Source organism: Trichosurus vulpecula, chromosome 4 (genome assembly GCF_011100635.1).
Source record: "Trichosurus vulpecula isolate mTriVul1 chromosome 4, mTriVul1.pri, whole genome shotgun sequence".
Classification (NCBI taxonomy): Eukaryota; Metazoa; Chordata; class Mammalia; order Diprotodontia; family Phalangeridae; genus Trichosurus; species Trichosurus vulpecula.
In genome coordinates this window covers 81,821,493-81,835,158 of record NC_050576.1, presented here as the reverse complement: position 1 = coordinate 81,835,158, position 13,666 = coordinate 81,821,493, and the positions used below count along the sequence as shown (strand labels likewise).

The 13,666-nt window shown below is 36.1% G+C and overlaps 1 protein-coding gene across 1 annotated transcript in view; it reads right to left on the bottom strand.

Moving 5' to 3' along the window:
- The window catches only part of HMCN1 (hemicentin 1), a 523,850-nt gene that overhangs the window by 6,718 nt on the left and 503,466 nt on the right, over positions 1-13,666 (bottom strand). Inside the window, exons 103-106 of the mRNA XM_036757836.1 lie at positions 13,237-13,365; positions 11,210-11,560; positions 7,631-7,750; positions 2,349-2,475 (exon numbers count right to left, since the gene is read on the bottom strand). Of these exons, the coding sequence (XP_036613731.1) occupies positions 2,349-2,475; positions 7,631-7,750; positions 11,210-11,560; positions 13,237-13,365 (727 nt within the window). The remainder of the gene's footprint in view (positions 1-2,348; positions 2,476-7,630; positions 7,751-11,209; positions 11,561-13,236; positions 13,366-13,666) is intronic.

Genomic DNA, 13,666 nt, shown 5'->3' with positions numbered 1-13,666 from the left:
TTGCCCAATTCTAGATTTCAAGGAATTATTTTCTTCCTTAAGTTTTTGATTCTCTATTTTAAGTTGGTTGCCTTTCTTTTCAAAAATTTCTTGATTTTCTTGAACTGCTTTTCTTTTTTTTTTTCCTAATTTTTCTTTGATCTTTCCTATTTGATTTTCAAAGTCCTTTTTAATTTCTTCCAGGAACTCTTTTTGTTCTTGGGAACATTTGACATTTCTAATTAAAAAAGGAGTGGCTTTTTTTTTACCTCCATTATCTTCCTTTGAAATGAACCCAGATCTTCTCTGTCTCTATAGTAACTATCTATGGTTGGGTTCTTTCTCCTTTGCTTGTTCATTTTTATTTATTTGTTTGTTTTTAGTAGCTATCAGTGTAATGATGGCCCAACCCACAGCTTCTTCTTACTGTTATTTTCTAAGGTCTGTCTCAGGGCTCAACCTCAGGCTCTCCTCTCCACTCCTAAGCCATTACAGCTAGGGCCCACAGTCACGCCTTCCTGCAAATGAGGTTGCTTGCTCCCTGTATTCCTGATGGGGTATAAAATCTGGGAACCCCCTTGAACCCACATTGAATCTTCGCACTTGATGTGGCTTTTATGCCTAAATAATCTAGCCTAACCCTCCGTAGTCTGTCATCTCCAGGTAGCCTTCAGCTATTTCCCACCCTTAATCCCATTCCTGGAGTCTGATCTCACCCCAGTCACTCCAGTCACCCTGGCCCCATCAAGATCCTCCCTAAACCCCTCCTCCCATTACCCCAGACTACTTGGCCACCCCTAGATCCCTCCTACAGTCTTTCTGTATATAAGATCCATCTTGGCTCCATGAAGGTGCTCAGATTCAATCTGGCCTGCTTGTCAATACAAGCCTCACAAAGGCTCAGATTCCTTAAGAGTCTACCCAATATGGCAAATCTTTAATAAACTTTGTTTTTCTTTGGCTGAAAGAAGGCTTGGGTCGAATTCACTTGGGTAGGATCTAGTGTGTTGGTATTTTGGAGTCCTGAGCATCCCAAACCTCAACAGTCTCTCAGCTGGCTGCAAACTATAGCTGTCCTCTCTGTCCTGGAACTGAACCTAGGGACTCCATTTTCCTGCAAGTGCCCACAGCTGGCACGGTCACTGACCCTTGCTATTGCACTCACCACATGTGTGCTTGCTCCTTCTCCCTGCAGCCACAGTCTGAGATGAGTCTAGTCAGCACAGCTGTGTCTGGTGTCCCTCAACACCGGAAGATCCTTCAGTCTTCTCCTACTCAGCAATCAGACCCCAACACTGTCCATGAGATGAAAGTTTCTAAGGCTGAGGCTGTTTCTCAACCCCAAATGCCCCCAGGGATTTTTTTATTGATTCTGCACAGTCAACCTGGAGGTGTTTGCACTTCACTTAGGCCAAACAAACTTCTACTCCTGGAGGTTGGGTCTTTCCTGGGGTCTTTTCAAGTTGTCTTAGGTAAGGAGGACAACTGCTTTACCTCACTTTTGTTTATTTCCACTGCTCTTTTTTGTTGTTGTTGTTGTGGAGGAAATTTGGAGAGCCAAAAGTTTCTGACCTCCATTGTCTTCCAGGATCATTTTCATTTCAATGAATCATTTGCCCATTTTTTCCCATTTAGTACTTTTCAGTTTAATTAAGCTAAAACTTCTCCCCATCTCAAAAATGATTCTTGATCAATAGCAGGAAGTACAAATTTGGCCATGATACTTTGGGGATTCTGGGCACTGTTAAGAGGAAATATAAGGCTCAGCTCCAACCAGCTTCTGACCATAGTACATCTATATCCCCTCTCTACCTAGTGAAACCCATGATCTGTGGGTTGATATCCACTGTCTGTAGTATTCAGCTGCTGTTAGCACATTCACTGGACCCAAATAAGCCTTTCTTTGCCATGAGCACAGAAAAATAATAGTAGTTCATCCAAACCCAAAGGACGATAGTGATATAGACAACAGAAAAGTTGAGAGGCCAAGGGATTTATGAGCAGAAAAGGAATAGAAGGATCCTTCTTTAAGTTCTTTAAACCCAAAGCACTTAAACCCTACAGCAGAATGAATGCAGCTGGAATATTTCAATGGATAAGTAAGCTTCATTATCCATTAAGGTTAGTTACTGTGATAGAATTCTGCCACAGGAAACAATGGCAGCCTGAAGTAAGTGATAGCTCTTGCTTAACCAGCTTTTGTGTGATTTCATTATTTTTCAGTAGCACAGAGGAATGTAGTCTTGCTTCCCCTTGAAATGGGGACTACTAGGCAAGCTGGACAAAACTATCAGATGGTGTTTACTGGAAGAGAAAGGATTCAAGGATGATTTCAGAAAGAAAATCTAGGATGAAAAAGTTAGACTTACCCTGAAACAGGCTCTCGTTGATAGTTGGGTGGACATGGTGTGTCTATGCACTGGTAGCTTCCTCTCATGTTGAAACACATTCGATTGGGTCCACAATGAATGTTCTGTTCCAGGCATTCATCAATATCTAATTAGATCAAAAAAGCACCACACTATTGGTATCTTGGGTTGGAAAGGCTTTTTCTGCTTAGTAATTAATTATACTAGACAGTGATCTCTTGCTTTTGGGACCACTGGGTAGGGGTACACTTACCTTTGAAATTATTTATCTCCCATTCCCTGGTTGACTAGTAGAATGAGCACTGGGATGGGATTCAAGACATTGTGTTCTAATTCTGTTTAGCCATTAACCAGTAGTTAACCTATTTATGTCTTGGCTTGTGAAGTAACATGGCATAGTAGATAGAGGAACTGCATTCATGTTCCATGATAAATACTGGACAAGGCATTTAATTTTCCACTCTCCAAGACTGTAAGTAGCAGAGAAAATGCTAACCTGCATTCACAGAGATAAGTTTCCATACCTGGAAGTTCCCTATACTAATGAAATCACAGGTTCAGTCCTTATCCCTATACTATGTCTTAGATTCCTCATTTGTAAAATGAGGATTAAATAATATCTGGATACACTAAATTGGAATTATGGATAGGCAGCTGCTTAGGGATAGAAAACCTTTAATATGATCCTTATGAATGCAGCTATCATGAACCAATCTCTCAAAAGTCCATCATTAGAATTCCTGCATTTGACACTAAAGCTAGAATCTCTCAGAAAAAGTTCTCAAGAAAAATGGAGGAGGTAGTCAATGGATTAGAAATTAGAACACCTTATTTCTAGTTCACATTCTGTTATGACTAACTCTCTGGCCTTGAAGAAGTTCCTTACCCTCGAAGAAATTTCTTACCTTCTCTGGGCCTTTGTATTCTCAGTAGCAAAGTACGGGAAATGAGCTTGGATGATCTCTAAAGTACTGTCTATCTTTAAGGCTTTTTGATTTTTTGTCTCCCCTAACTGGCCTCCTTGTTCCAACCTCTATTCTAGCCAACTTCAGTTCAGTAATACTTTGGTAGTAGAAAACATCTAATATAGAAAATACGCTTTTGTATTCAAGTTTGGTGGCCAGTACCTCACTATCCTGGTAGGACTGATAGCGAAATACAGAATGAAATCTATTTGAGTAAAAATAGTATCTAAATAACCTGAGCCTTTCATTGGTTAAATCTGACCCAGATAGGACCATGGAAAATATAGTACAAAAATATGTTTGCACTAGATACTCTAAGGCATAATTTCCTCCAAAAGACTGTCTTGTATGTTTAGCCTGCTATTACAATGGTTATCAAAACTTTTTATTTCACTAGAACTTTTGTAGAGTTTAAGACCTTGGAGACTATCTAGAGTACCAATTTTTGTTTTCTAAGTAAAAAAAAAACCAAAAAACAAAACCACAACCCACCAAAAAACAACCAAAGAACAAAAAACAACTACCACTACCACAACCAAACCAGTTAGTGGAAAGAGCAGTGGTGCTTTTTCAGGCTGCCTATGTGGTAATGTCTGGTTTTTATTAAATATCATAAGCAAGTTCATTTATGCAAGAAACTGAGTACAGACACCCTGGTACTCAACCGAAACACCACCATCTGTGGAAGGCCTTTCCCTGTGCCTTAGCCTCTGAGGTTACCTATTATCCACCATATCCTTACCAATACCTCCTATATTAGAAAGTAAGTTGCTTAAAGTCAAGGTCTATTTTTGGTTTTTCTTTGTATCCCCAATAGCACAATGCCTGGGAGGCAGAAAACACTTAATAACTACTTGTTGATTGGTAATCGATAGTGTAAATACTAATAATACTGCAAGAGGCCAATCCATTGAGGGGTGAAACATTAGCAGCTGTAAAGGCTTTAAGCACAGGCCTAGTCACTGAGACCACCTAGACAACTGCTGCACACCATTAGCAGTCCCTTTAAGAATGCCCATCAGCTCCTTAAAGCTAGTGACTATTGTATTTTTGTATTTCTCAGTAGATAGAGTGCTGGGGCTGAAATCAATAAGACTTCAATTTAAATCTTACAAGCTGTGTAACCCTAGGCAGATCACTTAGCCCCTGTTTGCCTTGCTTTCCTCATCTTTAACATGAGGATAAAAATAGCACCTGCCTCTGAGGGTTGTTGTCAAGAAGAAATGAGTTAAAACATGTATGCTATTAAATATAAAGTCTATTAAAATAATGCAAAATTATTTCAAGAGAGAAAGAGTGCCACTAACTGGAGGGACTAGGAAAGATCTTATATAGAAAGTATCATCTGGGTGGCACTTTTAATGAAGCCAGGAATTCTGCAGAGGGCAAGTGAAAAAGGAGTGCATTGCAGGAATGGAGGATCACTTGTACAAAGGCATGTAGGTGGGAGATGGGAAGTGTTATAAAGGAAATAGCTACTAGGCCAGTTTGACTATAATGGAAAATATGGGAAGGGGAATAATGTAAATTAAACTAGAAAGAAAAATGAGAGGCAGATTGTAGAAAGCTTTAAATTCCAGGCTGAGGATTTTGTATTTTATATCATAGCAAAAGGAAGGTATTTAAGATTTTTTTGAGCCTGGATACATTGTCAGTCAGATCTGTGTTTTTGTAGTAGTCAATATGCCACTTCTGTGTACTATATGTGTATTATGTTTGAATTGAACTGAGGTGAGAGTGATTCACTTTTTTTTTTTAAGATTTCAGAAGAAAAGATTCTTGAAACATTCGGATCTTCAATAAAGCAGTACACATTATAGTGTGGATATTGACAAAATCACAGATCATTTCTGTATATATGGACAGATTAGCCTGGTGCTTTAAGTCAATGTTAATAGACTATATAAATCCAGAATTGTTAGGAATTGGTGAATGGAACTGAAAGTTAGTATAGAAAAAGATAGTTTCCTCTTCCCTATGCCTAAGAAAATTCAAAATTGTACTCTCATTTCATATATTACTATTATTTGAATCTATCATCTGTCTTCATGCATTATCAACTGTATTATGATTTACTTTCATTATTGTTTTAATTTATATCACTAATGCTCAAAAATGAAAGCCTGGGTGAGTCAATGGCAGTCTTTTGTTCCTCATAAATACCTTGGACATTTTTAAGAAATATAAAAATATCTCAAGTCATTTTTTAGTTGACTTTTTAGTGGCATAATTATTTTCTCTCATGTCTTTATAAAACCACAATAATATGAAACCCATTTAATTGCAAACATTTCACATTTCACCTGGTTTTAATTTTTACACATTTTCTATTCTCCAAAGTATAACTGAGATCTGAAACATAGTTTGAATTGAATGAAACTGACAAGAATAACTGGCATACCATAGAGAGAAGAAACATTATTCCTCTTGGCCTCAAGAGAATTTAAGCTTGAACAAACTGTTTCCTATTGCAATTTGATTCCTCCAGATATTTCAGTATTGAACAGGTTGCTTGCCGCAGGGTCAGGAAGAGGGCTAAGACGCCATTGGATTGACCAAGTATATAGCTTGAAGGAACTGCACCTTCACAGTTCCCATTGTTCCTCCAACTCTGTTGTATTTAAGTTTAGGGAAAGTGTTGTAGAATGAGGTCTCGGGTCATAGCCAGTGCCACACCTCTTCAATATCTCTGGCACCTGTTGCTGCAAGTTCCAACAATTCCACTGCTCACAGTGTAGGACAGTCGATATGGCACTGGACTAGGTAGGGGTCAGGAGTCCTAAGCCCTAGTCCTACCTATGCCACTAATTGCTGTATGAACTTAGGTTTTATGACCAAAGAGGTCCATTCCAACCCTAAAATTCCATGAATTCTCGGAGCTTCAATTTCCTTATCTGTAGAATTAATACAATAATACCTACTCCCCTTATATTTCACAGTTTTTTTTGAAGAACTAATGAAGCTATGGCTGTTAAATATAAATTTATCAGGCAAAACTGTTATTATTATTTTAGTGTCTCAAATGGTAGCCTTCATGTAAGGAATATATAATATCTGTTGAATGATTAAAGTCCTCTTCTGGTGCTGTACTGTGTACACAGAAGTGATTCTTGGGTTTTTGAAGGTTATGCCAGTGGAAGTGATGAATTTCTGTTCATAGCAACCTCAGGAAAAATTTATGTTGAGGTGTGGAGGCAATGCAGTCTGCATTGAGTTGGGTGGGAGATTACTCACAGTGATGAAATTAAAGATATTTTAAAATATTTGATTGTGTGGGGTAGGAGTTTTCATCATTCAGGTCCATTTTTCAACTCTTGGTTATTTTCCAAGTGGACAGTGGGTAGTGTATATGTTTCTGTGGTGGTGATGAGAGGAAAGAAAGGGCATGAGATAAATCTGTTGAAGTAAAATAGTAACCTACCCTGGTCTTACTTTCTTCATCTCAATTTTGATGAAAGAATCTAACTTTTCCTTAGAGAACCCCCTTTTAGAGAAAGAACACTTAGGGAAACGTGAGAGGAAGATTCAAAAAAAGTTGTGTTCATGTACATTCTAAGATATTTAATTTGTTGGACTTTTAAGTAATTATTAATTTAAAATAAAATAGTTTATTAAATTTTTATTAAAAAATAAAAAATAATTAAGTAATCAATAGATAGAGTTTGTACACAGGAGAATGAACTCCTGAAACAACTCTTTTGAACCTGGAGAAGCAGTGTGGTTATGGTAGAAAAAATCCTAGATTTGAAGTGAAGAGAAATCTAGGTTCAACTCCTACCTTGACTACTTACTAAATGTATGATACTTGGCAAGAAACTTACTCTAAGATTCAGTTTCCTCTATGTACTATAAAATGGGGATAATCATACTTGGTGTATCTCCCTCACAGTGTTGTTGTGAAACTCAATTGAGATAATGTCTATAAGACCCTTTGGAAAACTTAGAAGGTTTTACAAATGCCAGCTGGTATAACTTTGAGGCATGTCCAGGTCTACAGATGACCAGAAGGCCATCTGCTCCAATTTGTACTTGACCAAGAAACCCATTTACAACTTCTCTGGGAGAACACTACTGCCTTAGGCAGCCCATTAAATATTCCGATAGTTGTAAATGTTAGTAAGTTTTTCTGTATATCAAGACTGGCCTGTTGGTAGTACCTTAATAAATGCTTGTTCAGCTAAATTGAACTGATGGGGAACCCAGCCAATGCGAAAGGGGAATGGGCAGATAAAAGATGAATTACTTGAAAAACAAAACATGTTTTGCTCTTACTGCTTTTTGATTGGGTTTTAAATCAATGTGGAGAAATGTTCTTACCTTGACATGTCTTGCCATTTGGCATAAGTTGATAGCCAGGTGGACAGACACATTTATAGCTTCCAAAAGTGTTTTTACACTCATGCTGACAGGAATCTCTATTTTCACATTCATCAATATCTATTCAGAAAAAAAGACAATGTATAACCCTGTAATACAAATAGAATATCTGACAGATTAAACTGTTAAAAGCCAGTTATTACTATTGATAAACCCAAAACATGAATACTACTGCAATCTATATCAAAATGTTGATACTTTTCTCCCATCATGTTTTTTTTAAATTAAACCACAGTAGATTCAACTGTATACTGTGTGAACCTCTTTTTTTGTATATATGATGGCTACAGTCCAACACTGAATCATCTATAGGTAAAATAAGCAGATTTTTAAAAAACATATTTGACCAGAACCCATGAAGTGCTAAATTCCTTACATTATCCAGAAAATTCAGTTTCTGTTTAAATCAGTTGGGTAACAGTGATTATAATTACAGTTTGAACTTTTGGCTGTTAATACACACATGTGCTGAAGTTTATAATACAGAGATATGTACATGTGAATGTCTTTCACCACTCCAGTTCAACTAACACGCTCTGCTGCCAGTTATTTCCCTTAAGTGCTGTTCTTACCATGTGTCTTTTTTACTCAACCAACTCCAATGGCTTCTTATTGTTCCTAAGATAAAATATAAATTCCTCTTTAGCTGTTAAAACCCTATAAAATGCATTTCCAGTCTATCTTTCCAGTCTCATAGGACATTACTCCCCTTTTCATGCTCTCTGATCTAGCCAAACTGGCCTTCTCTTTGTTCCTTACATATATCTCCTATCTCTGTGCCTTTGTAAGGGCAATCTCATATATTTGAAATAATGCATTTTCCCCTTTACCTCTGTTTCTGAGGCCCCCTCTTTCTTTAGAATGCATCCTGGACACTATATTCTATGTGGATATTCTTTATGATCCTCCCAGCTGCTAGTGCTCTCTCTCAAATCACTTTATATTTTTAACTACTTTGTATATATTAACTTAATATTTATGCTATATGTGTTTTTATATGTAATTGTTATCTCTCCTTTTAGAATATATACTTATTGTAAGTAGAGATTATTTCATTTTTGTACTTGTATCCCCAGTGCCACAGTGCTTAGTAAATAGGCATTTAATAAATGCTTGTTGGTTGATTGATTGGGGCATATCTATATCTATCTATATCTACACAGATATAGATAGATATACATATTTGCACATGCACAATTTTCTCAAGACATAAAATCATAAACTATATTTTTATTTGATTATGAGGTTCCCTGAACTTTATATACTAAAGCAAACAATTTTTCAAGAAAAATGGTGCTAATCAATCTTGTTACTTGTCTTCATACTCATGGGTAGTAGTAGATAATTAAAAACATATCTTTATTTTTTAAAAATCTGCTGTGGGGCTTCAAACTGTGACACTTCTGACATGATATCATGATGTTACTTTGATCCTTAAGTAAAAACTATGCTCTGTAAAATCATCCCTTCTAGAGGATTAATGAAAACACATTTAAGCTTATTGTAATTTATTCTTGCTATGTTATTCTTAAGCTGTTTACAATCTTAGTGTAAATCTTTTTTAAAAAAATGCTTAATGTTGTAAAACGATTTGAGAATTTGAATAGTGCTCTGAAACTTTTCATGGACAAAGTCCAGTAATCATGTACTTAGTTATCTGTTAAAGAAGACTCTACATCCCCTAAGTTTGATATTGTACATTTAGGTGTAAAGCACTATATTCTGTGTTTAGATGTGCCTGGAAAGATTAGAAAGTAAGTGCACAAACAGAAAAATCTAAAAATATGGAGTTCCTTGGTGGGATACACCCTTTAAGATGAATTAAAGAAAGAGTTAGGTAGTTTGACAGGTATAATATGAGTAGGAAGGTTGTTCAGTGCATTTGGCATAGACCAGGCAAAGATTTGGGGAGGAAGAAGACAAGCATACCAGTTGGCATGTAACAGGAAGTGACAGAGTATAAGATTGCTAATTTATGGAAAGTTTTGATGGAAAAAAAGTAAGATGTTGATCTATAAGCGAGTGAAAAGCACCAAAAGGTTGGGGGCTAAAAGACTGACATGGTGAAAACGGTCAGGAAGGAAGTTGACATTGGCAGGAGTATACAAAATCATTTGGATTAGTTGGAGGCAAGTGGCTGACACAGTCTTGAAGATGGTTACAATAGTCCTGCATATGAAATAACAAAGAAGCAATTAGCCACATCAATAAGAAAGTCAAGGAGAGTTACTGATAGCTATGGGATTTGAGGAATAAGCAGTGGATAAGATAAAGGCACTGACAATGACAGTAAGGACTCAGGAGAAAGCATGAAGGAGGAAATAAGATCTGTCTTCAATGTCCTATCAGATGGCATATTGAGAGATTTAAGAACAATGAGACAGACCCTTTAGAACAAAATTTCAGGGAAGAAGTCAAGAATAGAAGAATGGTTTGGTTAGTCAAATAAAGATGTTATAAGATGAGCTTCTTTCTAAGGAGCTCTGAAGAGAGCCTCTGGAAACACACAGAAAAAAGTCTATGAAGTTGCTGAATGGATTACAGAGGTACAATCAGTATCACAAGGATCATAAAAACAAAGCCCAGAAAAGAGGTTTAGGAGAAGAGATTAACTAAAAGAGTTAAATGCTATGGAAAGGACTAGAATAATGAGGGTGGAGTAGAAGTCTTTGTGTTTGGCCATAACTCTGATTTTCACAGATCACAAATCATTTTAGCTTATAATTTTTTTTTAAGTGTAGTGTTTAAGGAATGATCAATAACTAAAAATATATTTTCTCCTCCCTTCCTTCCCCCATTTCCTGTAAAGCATATTTAAGACAGACGGTAGAATCTGTGATCAAAACAAGGGCATAAACTTTGACTTGGAATTTACAGTGAACTTCTGGAAGAAAATGAAATTGCAGGCCTGTGAATTTTGTGAAATGTATTTAAAAGATCTATTTAAGACTGATGGAGGCAACTTGATTTCATCCCTTCCCTCATATTATCTAATGACGACCTACAAACCAATCCAGTAAAAGAAAAAGTCAAACCAGTTGTTTTATGGCATGTAACTTGAGCACTTTGTTAAAGAGCTTTAGTGTTTGACTTTTGAATCAGTGCTTTGGCATCTCTCTGATATAGCTACTCTCTAAGGGTGTTAGGTTTTATAACACTGTATGTGTACTTTTTGCATATGTACTTTTAACACAATTTTATGGTAGATTCTAGGAAGCTTCATTTCACCACTTCAAAATTATTTCTAGTAACTTTTTTTAAAAGATAGGATTCAAAGAGGAAACGTGAACAAAACAATGACTTGTTAGGCTATATGAATGTAAACAGAGAACTTCTTTAAGTTTTTGATTGCTTTAGATGCCATAGTGTTTCTGTAGCTTCTGAAATGAAAACTGCAATTTGAGGTCATATGTGGTCAAGTGCACCCAAAATTATCAAATATGTTATAAATATACTTATTTGTAACCTCTGGCCAAAAAGTGAATCCACAAAAGGCAATGTGATATGGCTGACATTTACCTATACATGTGTGATTTCTTGCCTCACAGCCTTCAGGACAAGTTTTTCTAATACTCCTTTTAGTCCTGGAGATAGATGCTCTGCTGTTTCTATACTCTGAGTAGGAGCTGTAGCGATTTGAGTACTGTCTGTAATGCTGTTGAGGTTGATTGTTGTCTCTCAAAGGGGAGAACTGTGCAAGATTATAGCTACTGTAATGGGCACCATAATTTGGCAGCCTCTCCAGTCCAGCGCAAGATTTCCCGTCACCTAATAAATGTTGTCCAGGTGGACAGATACACTTGAAGCTGCCAGGAATGTTGGTGCACTGATGTGCACAAGGTTTAGGCACCTGTTCACATTCATTAATGTCTGTTCATGTGACATAATCCATAAAAAGAAAAAAAAAACACACACAACACAGAAACAAAGCATCAGTCTGTGGAAGAAACTGAGAACATGATGTTACTTGCCAAAGCCAGGAACACATGAAAAGCCAAGTACCAACAAATACATGCCAGAGGGTTCTTCCATGTTCCTTGAGTTTTTCTATTGGACTTTGTACTAACAAAGGACCTTATATAAAAGTTTCAAATCATGCCACTTCAAAATATTTAGGCATGCTAAACACTCCTCCCAAAAAATTCCTATACATAAAGAATTTTCTTTCTTTTAACATTCTATCAGAGGTAAGGTGAATAGAAATCATTGTAGTCTGGGTTAGAATTATATTTTTTATGGTAATGCCCTAAAAATCCTTATAAATTTTAGGGCTAATGAGGTCAGAAAGCTCTACCAATCTCTCCTTGGAAGAATTTTATCTTGATATATATTTAAAACTACTGTTACAGGATATTGTTTAGAAATTCTTATAATAAATGAATTTGATTCATTTATATAAATTTATGTTGTATATATAAATTAATAGAAATAATATGCATTATAAATTTTTTCTCAATAACCATTCTTTAATTCCTGATACTAAGAAGTTGGAAGAACAAACTATTACAGATTCACAAATATTTGCTATGCAAGCAGAAAGAGATAAAATATGCCAGATAAGGGTGTAAGACTGATTACACCACAACTTTCATGTCATGGTTGTGCTTGTAAAGCAGAAATAATTATTGATATTGGCAGCTAGGTGGCACCATAGTGCATAGAGCCCTGGGCCTGAAGTTAGGAAGACTCATCTTGATTCAAATTCAGCCCAGGACACTGTGACCCTGAGCAAGTCACTTAATCTTGTTTGCCTCAGTTCCTCATGTGTAAAATGAGCTGGAGAAGGTAATGGCAGATCACCCCAGTATCTCTGCCAAGAAAACCCTAAATTGGGTCCCAAAGAGTTGGATACAACTGAAATGATTGAACAAGAACAAGCTATTAATATGACAACAGAATCTGGTCTCCTGTGATAATAGGTTAGAGAAAGAATCCTCTTGATTCTGGCTATCTGTAGAAATACAGGATGTACTTTATGGTATATGTGGCTGTATGCATCTGTTTTTGGTAATTTAAAAAATAGTTCTTACATTATGAGCAATTAGTGTCAAATGCAATCTTTGGTAACTTTTTATTAGCATATTTGCTTAGAATTTGCCCTTTGGTAGCTTTATGCTTATACAAATATAAACATGCATCACAAGTATATTTTTAAAAAAATTTACTTTTAAAATTTCCTTAGAAAGTAATCATTATTATTAAAACACTGGAGTGTTGATATGAAGCAGGTGAAGAACCGATCCAAATTGTATCATGGAGTCTTTAAGTTAACTTAGTCTTTATTACACTAAGAAAATTAATAAATAAATACTAATCAATTTGGGGTTCATATGTTTGAATTCTTTTAATTTTCTGAATTATCAGATGCAATTTTCCTTAATCATAGGACTCAAAGCCAAATGGATGCAATCTGGACAATTTATCAACTTCAAAAGGGATAGTGTCTCTGTGAGAACTTCTGTGTAGATAACCATAAGCAGTAGTCTGGACCATGAAAATGTTTTAGTAGTAATTTTATTATTTAATAAGATTTCCTGTTAACTCACCCATACAGGGTCTTCCAACTCCCTGAGATCGATAACCTCGTGGACACACACAACGATAACTTCCTCTTGTATTTTCACATTTCTGGTTATATCTGCATTGATGAGTGCCATCTTTGCATTCGTCAATATCTACAGATATAGAGGTAACAAGAAATGATGACATTTACCTAAAATCCAAAGTGCTAATTTTTTGTATTGAAATACATAATATTGTTACAATTTCTAAAGATGACAAAGAGGCTGGAATTCTCAGTGGTTACAAAAAGGATCAAATAATTTGACTGCTAAGTTTTTCCACTTTTGTGAGACGCTTTCCTTGACTTCCTGAAACTACAACATCCTGGTTTTCCTCCTACTTCTTTGATCACTCCTTCTCTGTCTACTCTTTTTCTACCTTGGTTCTTCTTCCCCTTATTTTGAATAGATCTAT